Source organism: Microcaecilia unicolor, chromosome 2 (genome assembly GCF_901765095.1).
Source record: "Microcaecilia unicolor chromosome 2, aMicUni1.1, whole genome shotgun sequence".
Classification (NCBI taxonomy): Eukaryota; Metazoa; Chordata; class Amphibia; order Gymnophiona; family Siphonopidae; genus Microcaecilia; species Microcaecilia unicolor.
Window position 1 is genome coordinate 610,902,046 of NC_044032.1, and position 22,960 is coordinate 610,925,005.

Sequence of the window (22,960 nt, forward strand, 5' to 3'; positions counted from 1 at the left end):
GGCGTCCTTGGTTTCCATTATTACCGAAAACCGGGGACTACCATCTCTAAGGACGACCATCTCTAAGGTCGACCTAAATGTTGAGATTTGGGCGTCCCCAACTGTATTATCGAAACGAAAGATGGACGCCCATCTTGTTTCGATAATACGGGTTTCCCCGCCCCTTCGTGGGGATGGCCTCATGAAAACTTGGGCGCCCCATTCGATTATGCCCCTACACGGGTCATGTTTATCAAAGTACGGTATATGTTTTGCATATACGCACGTACATTATAGCATTTTATAATGAACCTGCGTACTTGCTCATACTGCCCACGCTCCTCTCAGACTCCACCCATGTGCACGCTCACCGTGGCATGCAAACATTGTGTGTACTTTTGCATTTGTTGGAATAGACTTCCTGGACCTATACGTCTAGCTCCATCTCTACCTGTTTTCAAATCTATGCTGAAAACCCATCTTTTTACTGCTGCTTTTGGCTCCTAGCCACAATTGCCCTCCCCTTGTCCCTTCCTCCCTTCTCACCCATTACTTCCCTCACCCGTAACTGTCTTGTCTGTCTGTATTATTTAGATTGTAAGCTCTTTTGAGCAGGGACTGTCTCTCTGTGTCAGGTGTTCAGCACTGCGTGCATCTGGTAGCGCTATACAAATGCTAATAATAATAATAATTTTAAAAGAGGCCAATTATGTGCTTAAATCATGGGTCTAGTCAGAACTTAATTTGGGGTAGTCTGGAGGGGGGAGGTAAGCATTTTCTCCCCCCCCCCCCCCTCAGTTACCACCAATGTATCATAGCTTTGCTGGCAGGAGTGCTCAAGCCCCACCAGCTGAAGAGATTCACATGGGAAAGTCCCATTCTAACCCGTGTTAAGCCCATATTTTACTACACCTTAGTTAAAAGACCCCTATGTATCTTTATAAAATAACCTGAAACTAGGTGTCTACTTGACCCTCACACGTAGGCTGCTATACAATTATCCTCCATAGGGATCATTTTATTAACTTTTTTTCTGCAGGAAAAGGAATAAAAGTGTCTACAGGTACTTTCTACTTTGGCAATTTTCAAATTAAAAACACACGCAGATTTTGCTGCTATGGCAGGCAGTGTGAAAACGTTTCCCTGGGGGGGGGGGGGGGGGGGGGGGGTGGAGGCCAGACACACACATACAGACATGATAATTAGATAAGGACAATTTTCCTGTAGGAAATTATGCTAACAAGAATGGCACTCTTTCCTCCTGGCCTGTTTTGAAAATGCTGAAGTGAAATACAAAAATTTAAATATTTAATTCCCCACTATACCACTGGTAACATCAGTCAATCAATCAACAGTAGAAGCCAGGGTTTCTAGAACTTTCTTAAAGAAACTAAAGGTTATAAATAGAGAGCTTCGTATGTAATTAAATAAAATACAAGTGAAATACAAGTCATACTGTAACCTATAAGACCACAGGTCAATCCTTGTAGTATCTGCATTTATTTCAGCCACTTCCTTCTTATAAAACTACAGACACTGAAAACTCTCAGGCATCAGCTGGCAACATGTAAAGTCAATTTTCACCAAGGTTCAACATCTGCGCCCAGCATTACTTTGACATTTTTAGAATTTCTGCACATTTTCACATTTTAGCTGAAATGGCTTGTATAGGTGGCATGTCCTCATTGTAAAGATTTCTTGTTATGGTTGAAATACCGGTCGAATCTTCATACACATCGTCTTCATAGAATACCAGGAACCCTTCCAGTTCATCCATACAGTGCCATCATCTGTGCCATGTTTTGTCATGTCCCAACTATACTGTCCACCCCAGTAATATCGGCCATTTGGATTGGCTGCATGACATCTATTATACCACCAGCCACCGCCATCTTCTTTTGAGCACTGTTTGCTTGGATCTGCAGTCATCCTGCAAAACAAAAAACACAAGGATTGGTAAGCTGTCAATGTAAGCCAGTTATTACAAAAATTTACTGATATGCTGCAGATGCGGATTGGGCTGTTTCTGAGTGTAGGAGAAAGAATACCATTATTTTAGTTAGTTAGTTAGTTAGTTAAATATACAAATTTATATCCCACATGATCTTGGAAATCTAAGAAGTTTACAAACAACATACACAATAAAATGACATACAATTAAAATAGTAAATACAATACTAAAACATATTAAAATCACCAGCAAAGCTAACCCCGGTCTTCTCCGGTTGGTTATATTTCTCCAAACTTTCCCTCTTTTTCTTAAAAGTAAAGACCTGGCAAAGTTACATAAATGTCTAGGGCAAAATAAAATGGCCAGGATATCTCTGGCTTGGTTGACATTGCTAATTTCTAAGGGTGGGTTGGTGTTTCCTGATCTTCATAAGACACAGCTTGTCATATGCAGCACCTAGCAGACTGGTTTAAGGAAACTTAGTATTATAATCCACTGCATTTAAAGCAGCTATTAGCAACACCTATTAATTTAGTTTCTATGTTATACTCAGGTTTAATGGCATACTTATCTTACAGTTCTATACAACAGGATGGCTTTGGTTGTGTAAAATGATGAAAGTGAATCCTAAAGTTACTCCACTGCCTGGCACACTAAATCAGGCGTGGAAGTTATTCAAAAATACCATTTTGGAAGCCCAGACCAGATGCATTCCCCATATTTGCAAAGGTGGAAAGAAGAGAAAATGACAGTCAGCATGGTTAAAAGGTGAAGTGAAAGAGGCCATTACAGCCAAAAGAATGTCCTTCAAAGAATGGAAAAAGGACCCACAGGAAGAAAATAAGAAGCAACATAAGCACTGGCAAGTCAGATGCAAAGCATTAATAAAGAAGAATATGAAGAGAAACTTGCCATACAAAGCGAAAACTCACAGTAACAACTTTTTCAGGTACATCAGAAGCAGAAATCCTGTGAGGGAATCCGAGGAACCATTAGATCACAAAGAAGCAAAAGGAGCACTCAGGGAGGACAAGGCCATAGTGGAGAAACTAAATTAATTCTTTGCATCGGTCTTTACAGAAGAAGATGTAAGAGATCTGTCTGTACTGGAAATGGTTTTCAAGAGTGATGATGCAGAGGAACTGAAAGAAATCTTGGTGAATCCATAAGATGTCCTGAGTCAAATCGACAAATTGAAGAGTTGCAAATCACTTGGACCGGATGGCATACATCCAAAGAACTCAAGTATGAAATTGCTGATCTGTTGTTAGTAATATGTAACCTGTCATTAAAATCATCCGTAGTACCTAAAGATTGGAGGGTGGCCAATGTGATTCCGATTTTTAAAAAGGGTTCCTTGGGTGATTAGGAAATTACAGACTGGTAAGCCTGACATCAATGTGGGAAAAATAGTGGAAACTATTATAAAGAATAAAATTATGAAACACATAGACAAACATGGTTTAAAGGGGCAGAGTCAGCATGGGTTCAGCCAAGAGAAGTCTGTTGATATAGTGTATCTAGATTTTCATAAAGCTTTTGATAAAGTTCCTCATGAGAGACACCTGAGAAAATTAAAGAGTCATGGGATAGGAGGCAATGTTCTGGTGTGGATTAAAAATTGGCTATTGGGCAGAAAAGATAAGGTAGGGTTAAATGGTCATTTCTCTCAGTGGAGGAGGGTGAACAGTGGAGTGCCACAGGGATCAGTACTGAGACTAGTGCTATTTAACATATTTATAAATGATATGGAAATCGGAATGACAAGTGAGGGGATTAAATTTGCAGATGACACATGAGGACTGTGAAATATTACAGAAAAAGACCTTAGGAAATTGGAAGACTGGGCATCCAAATGGCAGATGAAATATAATGTGGACAAATGCAAGTTGATGCACATTGGGGGTCAGCAACCAAGAAAAAGATCTAGGTGTCATTGTAGATAATACACTGAAATCTTCTGCTCAATGTACGGTGGTGGCCAAAAAAGCAAGCAGGATGCTAGGAATTATTAGGAAAGGGATGGTGAATAAGACCGAAAATACTATAATGCCTCTGTATTGTTCCATGGTGCGACCTCACCGTGAGTACTGTGTTCAGTTCTGGTCGCCGTATCTCAAAAAAGATATAGCGGAATTAGAAAAGGTTCAAGGAAAAGCAACCAAAATGATAAAGGGGATGGAACTCCTCTCATATGAGGAAAGGCTAAAGAGGTTAGGGCTCTTTGGCTTGGAAAAGAGATGGATGAAGGGAGATATGATTGAGGTCTACAAAATCCTGAGTGTTGCAGAACGAGTAAAAGCAAATCAATTTTTTACACATTCCAAAAGTACAAAGACTAAGGGACACTCAAGGAAGTTACATGGACATACTTTGTAAAACAAATAGGAGGGTGTAGTAACAGTGGTTAGCGTATCTGGGCTTTAAAAAGGTTTGGACAAGTTACCGGAGGAAAAGTCCATAGTCTTCTATTGAGACAGACATGGGGAAGCAACTGCTTGCCCTGGGATTGAGTGTTGCCATGATTTGGGTTTCTGCCAGGTACTTGTGACCTGGCTTGGCTACTATTGGAAACAGGATACTGGGCTAGATGGACCATTGGTCTGACCCAGTATGGCTACTCTTATGTTCCATTAGTGGGCAAGCTAGATTTGGATCCATTCTTAATTGGGGGCAGTGGAAACCATGAATTAGAGAGTTCAGCAAATGGCAGATATTATTACTGATGAAGGAAAATGAAAGTCCTTTGATAGTTTAAAAGGAGACTTGGGATTAGATAACAAAGAATGGTATAACTGCTTGAGGATGTAACATTATTTACAGACTTTAGACAACCGGGAGCTGAGTGGGATATGGTACACAAGACTTTCCTGTTATCTATATTTTTTTTATTTTTGTTAGTACCCCGTGCTTTCCCACTCATGGCAGGCTCAATGTGGCTTACATGGGGCAATGGAGGGTTAAGTGACTTGCCCAGAGTCACAAGGAGCTGCCTGTGCCTGAAGTGGGAATCAAACTCAGTTCCTCAGGACCAATGTCCACCACCCTAACCACTAGGCCACTCCTCCACTGTTGCTACTATTGGAGATTCTACATGGAATGTTGCTATTCCACTAGCAACATTCCATGTAGAAGTCGGCCCTTGCAGATCACCAATGTGGCCGCGCAGGCTTCTGCTTCTGTGAGTCTGACGTCCTGCACGTATGTGCAGGATGTCAGACTCACAGAAACAGAAGCCTGCGCAGCCTTCTACATGGAATGTTGCTAGTGGAATAGCAACATTCCATGTAGAATCTCCAATAGTATCTATTTTATTTTTGTTACATTTGTACCCTGCACTTTCCCACTCATGGCAGGCTCAATGCGGCTTACATGGGGCAATGGAGGGTTAAGTGACTTGCCCAGAGTCACAAGGAGCTGCCTGTGCCTGAAGTGGGAATTGAACTCAGTTCCTCAGGACCAAAGTCCACCACCCTAATCACTAGGCCACTCCTCCACATATAGAATAACAAGGGCTCAATTAACTATATATATCAAAAAGTAGAGGTAGGATTTTTCTCTAACTGGATCCCAGACCAGGTTGCTGCTTGTTGGGCCAATAATTTGATAAATCGAATTAACATTGATGGGAAAGATATTAAAAAATTGTTGAAGGGCTTGAAAATATTGTCATAATCAGCTTTGGTTTAGGAACAGCAATATAATTTTTCTTAAGTCTTTGTGTTTCTCCTCGGCAGACACATTTGGTGGAGTTCTCCCTTAAAGGAGAATGTCCTAAATAAAACAGAGAACAAGTTATGCTAGGTCACATGTTTGGGGAATGCGATACTGTAAAATCTTTCTGAGTGAAAGTGGCCACTTATTTACAACAGGTTTTAGATTGCCAGTTGCAAATTACTGTGGACCTTTTGGTAAGACTGAAGGGCAGCTGATGATGAGAAAAGGGGTAAGGAAACGTTGGAGCTTATTTTCAAAGCATATGGACGTTTCACAATGCCCAAATGGACGTCAATGTGCTTGAAATGTCCAAATCCCGATTTTGCAAAGGCAGAAAAAGGGACGTCCAACTCTGCAGTATGTCCAAATAGCAAGGGGGTGTGTTGTGGGCGTGTCTTTGGTGGGACTAGGGAGAGCCCAAAATCAGGATGTCATAAGTACATAAGTAATGCCACACTGGGAAAAGACCAAGGGTCCATTGAGCCCAGCATCCTGTCCACGATAGCGGCCAATCCAGGCCAAGGGCACCTGGCAAGCTTCCCAAACGTACAAACATTCTATACATGTTATTCCTGGAATTGTGGATTTTTCCCAAGTCCATTTAGTAGTGGTTTTTGGACTTGTCCTTTAGGAAACCGTTTAACCCCTTTTTAAACTCTGCCAAGCTAACTGCCTTCACCACGTTCTCCAGCAAAGAATTCCAGAGTTTAATTATGCGTTGGGTGAAGAAAGATTTTCTCCAATTTGTTTTTAATTTACTACACTGTAGTTTCATCGCATGCCCCCTAGTCCTACTAATTTTGGAAAGCGTGAACAGACGCTTCACATCCACCCGTTCCACTCCACTCATTATTTTATATGCCTCTATCATGTCTCCTTTCAACCGTCTCTTCTCCAAACTGAAAAGCCCTAGCCTCCTTAGTCTTTCTTCATAGGGAAGTCGTCTCATCCCCGCTTTCATTTTAGTTGCCCTTTGCTGCACCTTTTCCAATTCTACTATATCTTTCTTGAGATGTGGCGACCAGAATTGAACACAATACTCAAGGTGCGGTTGCACTATGGAGTGATACAACGGCATTATAACATCCTCACACCTGTTTTCCATACCTTTCCTAATAAACTCAACATTCTATTCACTTTCCTAGCCACAGCAACACACTGAGCAGAAGGTTTCAGTATATTATCGACGACGACACCCAGATCCCTTTCTTGGTCCGTAACTCCTAACGTGGAACCTTGCATGACGTAGCTATAAATCGGGTTCTTTTTCCCCCACATGCATCACCTTGCACTTGCTCACATTAAATGTCATCTGCCATTTAGCCGCCCAGTCTCCCAGTCTCGTAAGGTCCTTCTGTAATTTTTCACAATCCTAACGACTTTGAATAGCTTTGTGTCATCAGCAAATTTAATTACCTCGCTAGTTACTCCCATCTCTAAATCAATTATATAAATATATTAAAAAGCAGCGGTCCTAGCACAGACCCCTGAGGAACCCCACTAGCTACCCTTCTCCATTTTGAATACTGCCGTGGAGAAGGGTAGCTAGTGGGGTTCCTCAGGGGTCTGTGCTAGGACCGCTGCTTACCAAATGGGAAGAAACATCCAAGCCTAAAAAGAAGGACATCCTATGTTAGACCTGTTTCAGTCACAGCCAGGGTACAAAACGGTGCTCTGACTGAGCAGTTGATCACTGCCTGGATTAAGGTATGACACCTTCTTAATCCCCCAGTGGCTGTTATCCCCTTCCCTCTTCCCTAAAAGTAAAACTGAAAGGGGATACCAGCATGTACGACAGCTTCAGGTATTACAGGCATTCTTAAGAAAGTACATCTGAGGAGTAGCATAGTGGTTAGTGCAGTGGGCTTTAAGAGACCCAGATTCAAATCCCATTAACTCTTTTTTTTTTTAATTGTGAGCCCTCCAGAAACAAAAAAATACCTACTACCTAAATATATAAGTCACCTGCAAGCCTGAAGACTATTGTGGTGTACATTCAGGTACAATGTTAAATCATTTGATATACCACCTTTCTGTAGTACAACCAAAGTGGTTTACCTATTGTATACAGGTACTTTCTCTGTCCCTGATGGGCTCAAAATCTAAAAAAAAAAAAAAAACCTTATTAGTAGGCTTGCTTTTCTGAACTAGGCTATGAAAATTGTAAAGCTGCTTATAGTTCTTTTGCATGCTGTTTAAGATTCTTTAATTTGTAATTTTTCAATTTGTGTTTCTTATCTTTTCATTACTAGTTATTCTTTAATGTATGTATTTTCTGCTCCTGGAGGCCTCACAATTACAAAATAAAAGAGTTAAAGTAGGATTTGGATCTGAACCTCAGTCCATTGGTTTAAAGGTTATTGTGCTAACCACTAGGCTACAAACCTGCTCTCCACCTCTATAGTCATTCCTGTTGGAAGATACATGTGAGAAGGCCTTCTGTTTTGGATGTTATGAGCTGGACATCTCTATTCTGACTTGGACGTCCTTTCAAAAATGCCCCTCCATGGGAACAGGCTTTCTGAATACCTAAAGAAATGTATTTTGAAAATTTGGAGATCATTAGAGCCCCCTACTCTGACTCAATGAAAAAATGAACTTTATCGATTGCTAGAATTTGAAAAGCTGGATGTTAAGAGTGCTATACCCAAAACGTGGCAACATTTTTGCCAGACTTGGTTGCCCACATGGGAGGCACTTCCTCAGAGGGTTTGCAGTGCTTTGTTAAATATATACGTAGGTATCTGATATCATGAGGTGGGGTGGGTTAAACAGAGGATGAAGGGATTTAAATAATACTTTTTGAAGCTTCGGACTCAGAGAAGAACCTACCTGAGGCCAAACTTATATTTGGATGTTTTCATTTGGGAGAAGAGGGAAAGAAAATGTACCATCTTTGGAATAGTCTTAACAGATCATAATGTTGATACAAGTGTCCTGATTTCATTTATGCATCATAGAATGTTGTACAGATGTGTTATATGTTGATGATAGAAATAAGAGTTATTAGTTGAAAGAACAAGTAGAAAGTGTGTCATTCTAGAAAGCCTTGGTTCAACTCCACCATGGATCTTTTCATAAGGTGACAACTTTGCTCTCCTCCTACCCCTTCCCTTCACCAACTTTTAAACGTAGCAAAGTCAAAGGGTTTGATTCCACACAAGGTTTGGCAAAACTAGGTCCATCCACTTCAAAGTTCTAAAGGGGAGGGGTCCATACATTTGTTATTTAAAAAACTGCCCCCTTCCCCACATCTCATACTCCCCCAATTACTCATCAACTTTAAAATGATGCTCTTCCCCCCCCCCCCCCAAACATACCTCCAAAGTTTTGTGCAAGTAAGGCTAGCCATTCTAATGTTACAAGAGGGCAAGAGGTGAGAGGCAGGAGGCACGAGAACACATAAAAACACATACTGAAACTCACAAACCAATATTCAGTACAATCTCATAAGCCTTTCTGTTCTACCAAATCAAAACTAAAAAATAGTATACATAAGGATGGAACCATTCTAAGGCCCCATGTAAGTACATGTATCTCCATGAAAGGTTAAAATTATCTACCACCAGATATGATGGAAGGGTGCTTCTGTGAAATAGAGAAGACACCACATGAACAAAACAAATTGAAGATGGAAAGGAAGAGAGATAAAAGCAACAAAGAAAATCAGCAGTCATATCCACAGATGAATATATGTATTATTCACATTGACGGTTCACAGGATATGGGATATTTACATATAGCTGAACACAGCATATTGGGTTTAGATGTTTAGATTTAATCACACTCCTTTCCAAATCCAAGCTTGAAATGAGTTACCAATAAGTACATAAGTTATTTCCCTGTCCTTGTCCAATGTAATCTTGTGCAACTCCTAAGGCTGCCATTAAAATACTCAGATTCTTGAATCTGTTGGCTTGCCTCTTTTTTTGTGTAGGCTTGGAAGTGTCCTTTTGCTCCTTTAGACTTCCTGCAAACCGGCTTTCTATGGTCTCCAGCACCACAAGCCTACATGAGTGACTACCTAGTATTTCATGTCCCCCTCCCAACCAAACCAAACATCACAACAACAGTCCTCAGTTACAAACTGCAGTTCACTCTGAAACCTGACTAATGCTGGACCCTGATCTAGCCAGAGGTATGGCCACTGAGTGATGATTGACATTGCCTTCCTGCAGGGAATGTGAATGCTACCTCCACAGTACCTCTAGTCTAAGCCAGCAGCGCAGTAGTGCTGACCTGGAAATTGAAACCAAATCCCTCTGCATGACAGTATATAGCCAATGGACCAATCTCACCTTTCTTTCACACTATTGCCCCCTCTTTTGCTCTCTTCCTAGGCTTTTTTTATACCCTCATCTATTTTATTCCTTCTGATCCTGGGCAAGTCACTTAACCTTCCATTGCCCCAGGTACAAAACTTAGGGGTCCTTTTTACTAGGGTGTGCTGAAAAACAGCCTGCGGTAGTGTAGGCGTGGGTTTTGGGCATGCGCATATCCATTTTTCAGCTCGCCTGTAAAAAAGGCCTTTTAAAAATTTTTGCCGAAAATGGATGTGTGAAAAAATGAAAATTGGTACATGTCAATTTTGGGTCTGAGACCTTAACACCAGCCATTGACCTAACAGTAAAGTCTCATGCGGTAACCGTGCAGTAATGACCTACGCACGTCAAATGCCACTTGGCGTGTGTCTGATACGTGTCTCCAAAAATAAAAATTATTTTCAAATGCGCGTATCGGACACACGCAAAAATTTGAATTACCGCAAGAGCCACGAACCAATATCTGATGTAGTAAAAAAATCTTTTTATCACCTATGGAAACTGTGTTCTATCAGAAACTCAATAAAGTTTCCATGCGTACCCTAACATATGCCTATATCATAACACATCTTGATTACTGTAATATCATTTATGCAGGTCTCACCAAGGTCAATTAAAAAAGTTTACAAATGATCCAAAATACGGCTGCCCGCATTATTTGTCGGGCCTCAAAATATGATAGGATCACACCTCTCTTACACTATCTTCACTGGCTTCCGATTGAAGTCAGAGTAAAATTTAAGGTCTTCATTTTGACACAAAAAGCACTACATTTATCAACCCCATCGTATCTAGCAAATCTTACTATACCGTACTCACTGACACGTACACTTTGTTCACTTACAGATAACAGATTGGTAATTCTGTCACCTTTAAGGGCTAGATGGGAATCTACGTGACCCTCAGCTTCCTTTTTTTTTTTTATCCCCTACACTGTGGAACTGCCTTCCAAAAGCAATTAGAATGGAAGAATCATATACTTGCTTTCGTAAAGCTTTAAAAACGTCTTTTTTTCAGAGTGTATTCAAAAACATCACATGATAAGGGGAAAGAAAATCAAACAAATATAAAGGATGTTCAACTTCATAATGCAGCATTATAATTTTTTTTTTGTTTTAGTATGAATGGTATCATATTTGTTTAGTTATTTCTTCAGTGTGGATGTTTTTTTGTTTTGTGCTTTCCTATCAAAAATTGGATTTCTTAGTTTTTATTTCTTGTGTTTTAAATGTATATTTTTAATAATGTAAACCGTTCTGATTTGCTGATGCAATAAGTGACGGTACAGTAAACAAATAAATGATAAACGATAACTCAATTTTGGTGTGCGTTGGGTACGCATAGATGCTTACGCGGCTTAGTAAAAGGGCCCTAGATTGTGAGCCCACTAGGGACAGAGAAAGTACCTGTATATAATAAATATAAACTGCATTGGCTGTACAACAGAAAAGGCAATATATCAAATCTATGACCCCTAATTGTTTTATATTTTTTTGGAATAAAAGGTGTCTTATCTTTAAAATCCCTTCCTGCAACTCCATTCTTCAGTTGCGTATGCAAAATTCACATTGCACAATGTGTCAATGCAGTTCATGCATATGGTGCTGATGAGGAACAGGACAGAAGCATCCCAATTCCTTTTTTGTCATGCCAGGGGGATGACTAAGCAGGAGCATATTTCCAAAGCTTTTAAAGCACTATGATCTCCTCGGGAATACTGTGCAAATCAGAATAAGGCATGGGCACTTCAATTAGTGTGTTTACTTTAACTGCAAAGTGAATTATTTTAAACTTCTTTTCTTTATTCTGCATACTAGGTGTCGATCCTCTACCATCCTTTTCAATCACTGAGAGAAGGTTCCTTTTTCATTTTCAACCAATATTTTCGTAATACACATACCATCCATCGTTGTCTCTGTCAAAGGTGCTGAAAAACATGCCATTGTGTATGGTCATGGTTCTGTTCTCGCCGAAGAGCTGTGTGGCACCCTCAATAAGAGCATTCCCAGCATTGCCTTTATAGCCACTGACAGAGAGCTGGTACTTGTTGGCCTCGTTCTGTACTGTGAAGCCGCTGTACTGGGTTGACACCTTATTACCGTTCCAGTCTTGCATCTCAAATAAAACTTCAGTGGCTCCCATCTTGGTAAGTTGGCTAATCTTGTCATTCCCAAGCCACAGTTCACCTGAAAACGAACAGAATAAAAGAATGCATTGAACGAGGCCCTGGTTGTGCAGACACAATCACACGCCATCGCTTTCTTTAATTCAGATTCAGTCAGCAAGCGGGGAAAGGGTTACTGGAAGGCTGAGAACCTGTTTTCTGAATGATTTTACCTGGCATGTCACAAATCCGTTTTCCTCCATCAGTTGCAATATTTCCAAATCCATTTTTATAGGAATCCCAGGTTCGGCCAAAACCAACACTGCCATCTTGCCGGTTCTGAATCAGTGTCCAGCCTGAAAAATAGAGTGGAATTTGGAAAAGTAGAACTTTACCTCAAACCTGTTTTGCTTTCTGAAAATCATATTTAAAGACATTTCAGAGGCTATATTTAGCTTGTCAATTTGGTCAAACGGTGGACACACATGTAAGCACAGGTAGGTGAATGAGGGAACAGGAAGTCTGGCTTCTTTCTATAAACCAGTGTTATTGGTGGAATTTACTCCTATTTAAAATGCACTAAAATGACTTAAATTAAATCACATTTTAAAATACACCAAAATAAGGGGCCCTTTTACAAAGCTGTAGTAAGACTAATGAGTGTTTACCACAGGTCAAAAAGCAGTACCGCGGGGCACGCTCAGGCACCCCGCAATAGTTATGGGATTAGTGCGCGCTTCCCAAGCACTAACAAATATAATTTATTTTTTAGCGCTGGAGGGCTTGCATGTATGGCGGAGAGTAAGCATGTTCTGTGCTAATCGGTTAACGCAGCTACATCGCTGCGTGCTAACCAATTAGCATGTGAACCCTTGCCACCTAGAAAATAGGTGTTGGTGAGTGCTCACGCACTAATAGGGAAATTAGTAAGTGGCCATTAATAGAAAAAAAATTGAAAATGGGGCCATTTTACCACTGCGCTAAAAATGACTTCAGCATGCGGGGAAGACCCATGCTGAGGATCGCGTTGGCCACTTTTTAGTGCTGCTTAGTAAAAGGGCTGCTAAGTTTGTCTTAAAGGCACTGTAGATTCATTCCAAATATCGCCTGAATGGAAATAGTGACCGTTTTGAAAGACCAGGACATAAAACAAATATAGGGCCCTGTTTACTATGGTGCATTAGTGTTTTTAGCATCCCTACACTTAGCGCGCATGCTAACCATGTAGGCGCCTATAGGGATATTGTAGGCACATACATGGTTAATGCACATTAAAAAGCAAAAACAAAAAAGGAGGTAAAAACCCTCACGAAACCGTGAGATACAAAACAAAAAGTGAGGAGAATGGATGAGGATACCAAAAAATATGTATTTATTCACATGAAAACATTTTTTTTTTAAAATAACAAATTATACACGAAATGGACCCGACACGGCCGTGTTTCGGCCCTAAGGCCTGCCTCAGGGGTCTTTGCAACCTCAGAAGATATACCTCGGAATGTGTGCTCCAAGGGAAATATCGAGACAAAACTCTCTTAGGTCTCCTCTCTTCTAAAAAATGTATATAAAATATGCTAAAAAGCAAAGCGGACTTGCAATACTCCTTTCCGAAAAGATATCTACAATTGTATAATATTTCACAATCTTTTCGGAGAGGAGTATTGCAAGTCCGCTTTGCTTTTTAGCATATTTTATATACATTTTTTAGAAGAGAGGAGACCTAAGAGAGTTTTGTCTCGATATTTCCCTTGGAGCACACATTCCGAGGTATATCTTCTGAGGTTGCAAAGACCCCTGAGGCAGGCCTTAGGGCCGAAACACGGCCGTGTCGGGTCCATTTCGTGTATAATTTGTTATTTTTTAAAAAAAAATTTTTCATGTGAATAAATACATATTTTTTGGTATCCTCATCTATTCTCCTCACTTTTTGTTTTGTATTGTAATGCACATTAAAAACATTAACGCGCCCTTAACGCTGCATAGTAAACAGGGCCCATAGTGGATTATTCTTTCAAGAACAGTTTTGAGACTGGTATTACAGAAGAAATGTTCTAATAATCCAGTAGGTCAATATTTAAATGATTTATCCGCCTATCTTCTGGAGTTAACCAGATAAACAGTATTTGTTTAAACTTCCTCGATCACTGACCACTGAAATTGCAACTGTACAACTTACTGTTTGGTGAAAATGTAACCAATAAAATTAAGAAAGGACAAAAAAAACGTGCTGTGGCATGGCTAAAATTTAACCAGAGAGCGCCGATATTCAGCACTATCCAGCTAACTTTAACCAGTTAAGTCCAGTCGAAAAAATATTTAGCAAACTGAGAAATTATCTGGTTACCTTTAACCAGATATTTTCAAAATGCCAGACCAGGCTGGTATTGTCTTTGAAAATTCAGGTAAAGAAAACTAGATATCCAGTGACTGATTACCAGTATCCAGATGTTCCTGTAGCAGGAATGGTAATACTTCCAGAAGGAAAACTTAGCCCTTCCAGGCTGTTTCCCCAGGGAATAGACAAAGGCATGTGCTAGAATGTTCTTAGACCTAGAATGTTCTGAAAAGAGCTACGCATGCTTATTGCTGGGATTGGTTGTATGCTCTGTAGTTTGTAAATCATATTGTTTATAACTTGCCTCCATTCTGGGTGACCATATCACAGTAAACTTTGTAGGGCTTGACAAAGTTGTCAGGCTGAATCAGGTACATCTCTGAGGTTTCCCCACCTTTCCTGTATATATCTTCACACTCTACAAGCAGAGGATAAACATACATGTTGTCATGCTAAGAACATACATTTACACGCACTCTATAGGATGATGAAACCCTGCCTTTCAGCAAAGGGCTCCTTTTTATAAAGTGTGCACTGAATGCGAAGAAGCCTATGGGAACTGAATAGGCTTCTTTGCATTCCCTGAGCTGCTAATCAACAGCACTGCTTTGTAAAAGGAGCCCAAAGTGATTACCTAACCTGTCCCGAGGGTGCAACAGCCAGTCAGGTTCTTAGGATATCTGCAATGTATACTCAGGAGATACAATGGAGCTGCAAGTCTATCTCAGACACATTCATTGTGGATATCCTAAAAAAATCCAGGTGGTGGCTGCTGTGCCAGACAGGTTTGAAAATCACTCAAGTAACTCGAGATTACAATAACAAAATTATTTATCTTTTGTGTACTGGTTGAACATGAAAACGGAACTGAAAACAGGAATGTATAAATTTACTTGAATTTATATTTATGGGAATTTGGCAAACAAAAAAGATATAAAAACTGCAAACAAGAGTTGGGTAGACTCAGCTGAGAGACTATTTTTAAAAGAAAATCTCTACACATAAAGAAATAATGAAAAAAATTTCTTAATTAAAAAAAAAGAAAAGGTTTTTTAAAGTGTTATGCTACCTCCGCCGTTGGACATGTGGAACTCTTGACTTCGAAAATGGAGGTGTTTGAGCTACCGACTACATTCTGGTTAAAAAAAAATGAAGGCTGTAATGAATAGGTGACCACATAACAGGTCGTGCATTACAACTGAGCTTCCCAAACCTTTTGTGGGAACCCACCAATTAGTAGGGTTCTCAGGATATTCACGGTGAGGAGGAAAAAAGAAGTAGGCCCAAGACACGAGACATCAGATTCACATAAAAGATGACTCCACATCAATAAAAGCATTTAAACTTATATCTCAACACCTGGGCCTGCTTGTTTTTTTCCCCCCCTGTTTATGACTGCAGACCATCGTCTCTATTCTTTCTGTACTATTGCCAGTGATAAAGGTGCATATGATGGGTCTCCAACATATACAGATTTATCTCATGCAGATTCACCGTGGATATACCAAGGGCACAGCTAGCCCTCCAATACTGGGGGGGGGGGGGGGGAGGGGTGGACTAGGGGAGCAATAAATTCCTTCTCTCCCCCCTTCTCCATGCATGTGTGCACGCATTAAACATACCTTTGCTGGTGGGGATGCTGAAGCACCTCCAGCCAAAGAAATGCAGTATCCGAGCCGCTCCCCTCCGCCTAGCGCTGCTTCTGTGTGGAAGTCGGTGGCACGCCTCCTGCCGCCAACTCCAGGACTCCCCAAGCATGCTCAGTTTTTACGCAAACTGAGCATGTGCGAGAAGTCATGGCATTGGCAGTAGGAGGCACACTGCAGACTTCTGAATTACAGAAGCAGCGGAAGGAGGAGGGGAGCAGCTTGAGCACTGCATTTCTTTGGCTGGCAGGGCTTCGGCATCCCCACCAGCTCTCTACAGGGGTGCTGCAGGTTTGTAGGAGGCCCGAGCCCAAAGTGGGGGGGACCCGGGCCAGGTCCCCCCCCCCTTGTGGTTAAGCCACAGGGATATACTGGAAACCAGACTGAAGGAAGGAGACCAAAGACCAAGTGCCTCTAGCAACCACAGAAACCACTTAGCATCCACCCTCTGTTTCTGAATTTATACACGGTTCTCGCACTAGAAGAAATATGCATTTCAAGAGTTTACAATATAAAATTAATCAATCCTAATAAATAAATAAACTTATTAACTTTTATTTCTCTTATATATCAAATTGTCTCAGATAAGATCTTGGTGAATTTGGAGCCCACTGGGCTTCATTCACAATGCTGTTACCCCGTGGGATCAAACACCCCCGATATTTAACTGCAGTGATCAGTGTTTTTTATTAAACACCAGCCACTGAGGTTAAATACAATCTGGAGTTTCAGCACCAGGAATTGGATATCGGCCGGTGCTGAGTATCTGGGTTCAATGATGACTGACAGTGCTATCTGGTTAGTGCCGATATGCAAGCCACTAACCGGATAGCTAACATTATCGCTGTCCTAACTTTATCCAGCTAGTTATCCGCTAACTGGATAATCTCTGGCTCCACTCAAGCCCTGCCCCCAGACTGCCTTGGCACTATCCAGTCAGGACTAGATTCAATAAATGGCGCCATAATTTTGGGTGCTGAAAAAAAATGCGCACTTCGCACTTTGAGTTGGGAGCCATTTAAAGAATAGCGTGTAGCATCAGGATCCACACCCAACTCTGAGCATGAGGATTTATACCAACTGAAACCTGGTGTAAATCTTTGAAAGTGAGTTAGGTAGAGATCCCCCAAACTCTATAATACTGTGCACATCTTTAGTGAAGGCCCCTGACCTGCCAATGCCCCTCTTATGGCCACACCCCCTTTTCAACTGCATGCTAACAAATTTGCATACACATCTTTATAGAATAGCACTTAGCAAGATGCACGTACAAATCCTAATTGGAGCCAATTAACTACAATAGTTGGTTGTTAACCCCCAAATTATTGCTAGTAATCAGCTCGTAAATTAAATTATGCACAAATTTGCACATGCAATTTTGGGCATCATATATAGAATCCAGGGAATAGTGCCAATACGGTCAGAGGAAATACTCAGCAGAAGTATCCATTAAGTGCTGCTGAATATTCTGCTGGCCATTCCTGCTAACTAAGGGGCCCATTTACTAAGCAGCGGTAAGAGCACCTCTGGCTTACCACGCGCCAATCTGGAACTACCGCTGGGCTATGGCAGGAGCCCAGCGGTAGTTCTCACCCCCTGCGTGTGCCATTTCTGGCGTTACAAAAATATGACCTATTTTTGTAGCACCAGAACTTAACTGGCGGTAATTGGTTGCCGCCGAGTTAGCGTGGGAGCCCTTACCGCCATCTCAATGGGTGGTGGTAAGGGCTCCCCACCGAAATAGCCATGCAGTAAGTGGTTGGCTTACCACAGGGCCATTTCTTTTTCCCCCAAAATGGACAGCCTTTTACCCACTGTGGTAAAAGGGGGCCTCAGCACGCTTCAAAAACATGTGCTGACACTGCAGTTTAGTAAAAGCACCCCTAAATAAGTGCCTTTGAATATTGACAACAGAGAAGAAGAAAAGCCTGAGTGAATCAGGTCTATTGTGATATCATCAGGCGCAATGAAAGTTCTGCTGCGACTGGCTGGTATTATTTCCAACACACGGTCATTAGATGAGCTGAGAGATCAAGGCACTCAATTCTTCTACACCATTCTACAACACGCGCTAACAAGGAGTACCTTTGCCAGACACCACAGGGATATTACAGGAGACAGAGCAGGGGGTGCGACAGAAGTCCATCTGCTTAGCAAGAGCAGCTTCCAGCTTTTGAATTTTGGATCGCAGAGTCTCCAGTACCGAGCGTAGGACTCGTACACTCGACGGGATATTGTTATCCACATTCTCCTTTATAAACGTGTAGTGTTGGATGAGCTCTGATGTGTACACTGAAGCAACATCGTTGTTCGCTGGTAAAGAAAGAAAAGATAGGCAAAGCTCTTGTTAGGAAGGCCATCAAGATTTATGTTTGGCTGCCTAAATAGCACGAAGAGACTATTGATATTAACTAAGGCGGCAGTTCTATAAACTGGCACAAAGATGGCCTACATTAGTGCCAATTCTAAAGGGAAAGGGGTGGGACTTGATATACTGCCTTTCTGTGGTTACAATCAAAGCGGTTTGCATATTATATACAGCTACTTATTTTATACCTGGGGCAAAGGAGGGTTAAGTGACTTGCCCAGAGTCACAAGGAGCTGCAGTGGGCATTGAACCCAGACCCCTGGTTCTCAGGCCACTGTGCTTATCTATTAGGCTACTCCTATGCACGAGCGTCTAAACCTTCATAAATTGCTCATTTATGGCTAATGTTTGTATTTTAAGTGGCAAAGTGCAAGAGAGAGGCAGCTGAGACCATGCACAGCTGCTGGGTCCCTGATGCAGAGTTTACTAGAAACATGGTTCTGGGTCGGTGACAAAGATGGCTGAGCAGTGAATCAACTACAAAGCAGTTTGAAGCCGAACTTAGGAGATCTTTTACTAAAGCTTAGTGTGCGCTAAATGATAAGAAGCTCATTTCATACCTATGGGCCTCTTAGCATTTAGAGTGCGCTAATCCCATTATTACGCACTAAGCTTTAGTAAATGGGCCCCTTAATTTTAATGAATTTGTTATTCAGCCTGCAACGATCAACATATTTGACAATGCTTACCACTGTGGGCCATGGCTGCCAAGAGATGAACCTAAGGCAGGGCTGCTGCCGCCCCCTCCAGTTGTCGTCACCCATTGCCACCCCCCACCCCCCACCCCCCACAATCATCATCTGCTAACGCCTGCCCCCCCCCCCCCATCGCTGCCGCTGCCGCAACAGGATTGAAATACCTTGGCTGTCAGGGATCCCGAGGCCCTGCTAGCAGTCCCTGTGACTGCTTTTCCTCTCAGGGCATGCTCGGTTTCAAAACCAAGCATGCGTGCCTGAGAGGAAAAGTAGCCGCTCAGCAAGCAATGGATAGAGGAACAGCGCTGGAGGAAGCTCCGGGTCCTCCCCAGCCTCCAAGGGGGGCCCGACGCCAGAGTTTTCTCTCTCCTGCTCCTGTCAGGACGTGATCACTCGGGTCCCATCAGGAGCAGGAGAGAGAGAGAGAGACTTCGGAGCCAGGCCCCCTTTGGAGGCCCTGGCCCTGGGAATTTTGCTCCCCCCTGCCCCCCCCCCCCCCCCCCCCCGGCGGCCCTGCTGTGGGCTGAAATAGGCCCAGATATTCAGTGCTGCAGAGAGTGCCTCAATAATCAAGCAGACATTCGGTGACACTCTCCTGTTAAATGCCTCTGAATGTTTGCTCTCCACCTGCACAGAGCAATTTAAGCAGATCGAAGCCTCTCTTACCCAGTTAAGGGCCCCTTTTACAACGTGGCAGTACATGTACCACCACTTTGCCAAGCACCAAATTGGGACTACCGCCAGGCTACCACAGGAGCCCAGCGGTAGTTCCCACCCCTAGTGTGCACCATTTCCAGCACGACAAAAATATTTTTTATTTTTGTACAGCTTGGTTAGCACGGGAGCCCTTACCATCACCTAAATAGATGGCAGCAAAGGCTCCCCCTGAAAATGGCCGCACGCTAATCCCTGTGATTAGCACTGGGCCATTTCTTTTTTTTTTGTTTTTTTCTTTGCTGAAAACAACCTTTTACCCACTGCGGTAAAAGAAGGCCACTGCACATGGCAAATCCATGCACCAATGCCACCGAAGGCCCCTTTTTACTGCAGCTTGGTAAAAGGGGCCCTTAATCTTTCTGAATATCAACCCCTTAACATTTTCTTTAAAAAGAGCGAATTGACCTATGATTAGATCAAGTATTGTTACAGAAATTTAGCCAGAAATGAACAATTTGTGAGGGCCTAACCTCTCATGCATATAAATATATAAAATAAAATAAAATAAGCATTTAAAAAATAGCACACAGGAGAGAAGGAAGGCCTTTTTGACCACGAGGCAAGAGTCAGGGACTCGGAGCAATTTTTGTTTTGGCATGTCCATGTGAATGCTTGGTTAGATATTGTGGGACTAAATATGCCTTTTTTGATCCTGAGCAACTAAGGGCCTTCCTAGATTCGAAGAAGATCATTTAATTGTTACATTTATTAAACAAAATAGGATATGGGCGAGGGTTTATTTGCGTTAAGCCTTTTGGAACTGTTTTCAGTTTAAGATATATTCTTCTGTTTAGTCTCCTTGAGCCTGATATTCAAAACAATTTAGCTGGCTGCTGGCTGATTAATCACTTGGTCGGGGCTAGCTGCTAATATTCGGCAGCACTTAGGGGCCTTTTTACTAAGGCTTGTAAGCGTCTATGCGCGTACAATGCACATCAAATTAGAAGTACCACCCAGCTACCGCGTGCCCCGGGCGGTAATTCTGATTTTTACGCACGTCCAATACGCGCACCAGAAAATATTTTTTATTTTCTGGTGCGCGACACTAACCGGGCAGTAATCAGCAGTGTACACGCGCTGATGATTACCGCCCAGTTAACGCATGAGACCTTACCGCTATGTCAATGGGTGGCGGTAAGGTCTCAGACCCAAAATGGACGCGTGCCAATTTTTATTTTGCCGCACATCCTTTTTTTGCAGGAACGCTGAAAAATGGACCTGCACGTGTCCAAAACACGCGCCTACACTAGTCCAGGCCATTTTTCGGCACACCTTAGTAAAAGGACCCCTTAACCGGTTAAGTGCCGGCTATCTTGGGAGCATTCCGGGGGCGGAGTCAGCACTTGGTCGCTTAAGTGCTGATATTCAGCACTTAAGAGGCTAGAGTTAGTTCATAAATGGGACCGCAAAAAATATCTGTGTTATTTTTATGCAGTGACCCATGGCTGCTGAAATGCTGAATATCGACTTCAGCAGCTATTGGCCCTGTTTACTAAGCAGCGTTATGGGCGCGTTAATGTTTTTAACACACGTTAACCACGTACGCGCATTAATCATGTAGGTGCCTACAATATCCCCATAGGCGTCTACATGGTTAGCGCACGCGCTAAGTGTAGGCGCGCTTAAAACACTAACGCACCTTAGTAATCAGGGCCCTATGTGTTAGCCAGCTTGAAAATAAGATATTCAAAGTCGAAGCCTGCACAGGTCCCTGTTTTCAATATCAGGCAAAACACTCACCACCGACAGCTGATTACTGACCCCCTTACCTTTTTTTTTCAGTCCTCCTAGTTATTGTGATCTAAGGAAGATTGACTTTACGCTTGTAAACATTATGTTTTTTTATTGTTTTTTTTTTCCTTCTGAGTTTCTTGAACAAGAGAGATCTTGTATATTTAGCTGTTAAATTTAAAATAAAATAACAGAGGGAATAGTTTCAGAAATTCTGATTTGTTGTTGCTGTTGTTTTGACTGAGACAGCATCATTTCTCATTCTGGACATTTTGTATTGTTACCTTTATAAAATAGGCACCTTTTTTGTTACTTTGACACAAGAATAAATTGTGGGTTTAAGCCTCTTCAATCAGTGAAATTAGTGATTAAGTGAAATGGGAATAGGAGGTAAAGTCATGAAATGGCTTTCATCATTTCTAAGCATATGGAGGTACACTACAGTGTGTTAAAAAATGGAATAACATCTCAACATTTGGGCCGCCCTTAGAGATGGCCGACATTGGTTTTCGCCTATAATGGAAACTAAGGGCGGCCATCTCAAAACCGGCCAAATCCAAGCCATTTGGTCGTGGGAGGAGCCAGCAGTTGTAGTGCACTGGTCCCCCTCACATGCCAGGACACCAACCAGGCACCCTAGGGGGCACTGAAGTGGACTTCACAAATTGATCCCAGGTGCATAGCTCCCTTACCTTGGGTGCTGAGCCCCCCAACCCCCCCCCCCCCAAAACCCACTCCCCACAACTGTACAACACTACCATAGCCCTTAAAGGGTAATGGGGGGCACCTAGATGTGGGTACAGTGGGTTTTGGGTGGGTTTTGGAGGGCTCCCATTTACCACCACAAGTGTAACAGGTGGGGGGGATGGGCCTGGGTCCGCGTGCCTGAAGTGCACTGCAGTACCCACTAAAAACTGCTCCAGGAACCTGCATAGTGCTGTGATGGAGCTGGGTATGACATTTGAGGCTGGCATAGAGGCTGGCAAAAAAATGCTTTTTAATGTGTTTTTTTGGGTGGGAGAGGGTTGGTGACCACTGGGGGAGTAAGGGGAGGTGATCCATGATTCCCTCCGGTGGTCATCTGGTCAGTTCAGGCACCTTTTCAAGGCTTGGTCGTGAACAAAAAGGGACCAAGTAAAGTCAGCCAAATGCTGGTCAGGGCCGCCCTTCTTTTTTCCATTATCGGCCAAGGGCGGCTATCTCTTAACCACGCCCCCGTCCCGCCTTCGGTACACTGCCCACACGCCCCCTATGAACTTTTGAAGTCCCTGCGACAGAAAGCAGTTGAAGCCGGCCAAAATCGGCTTTCGATTATACTGATTTGGACAGCCTTTGCGAGAAGGGCGCCCATCTTCCGATTTGTGTCGGAAGATGGCCGTCCTTCTTCGAAAATAA

The 22,960-nt window shown here is 42.3% G+C and overlaps 1 protein-coding gene across 1 annotated transcript in view; it reads right to left on the reverse strand.

The window, feature by feature from the left end:
• Positions 1–1,432: 1,432 nt before the first annotated feature.
• The window catches only part of FGB (fibrinogen beta chain), a gene marked incomplete at its 5' end in the record, with an annotated part of 37,954 nt that continues 16,426 nt past the window's right edge, over positions 1,433–22,960 (reverse strand). Inside the window, 5 exons of the mRNA XM_030192231.1 lie at positions 1,433–1,909; positions 11,870–12,155; positions 12,307–12,429; positions 14,713–14,826; positions 18,140–18,367. Of these exons, the coding sequence (XP_030048091.1) occupies positions 1,681–1,909; positions 11,870–12,155; positions 12,307–12,429; positions 14,713–14,826; positions 18,140–18,367 (980 nt within the window). The remainder of the gene's footprint in view (positions 1,910–11,869; positions 12,156–12,306; positions 12,430–14,712; positions 14,827–18,139; positions 18,368–22,960) is intronic.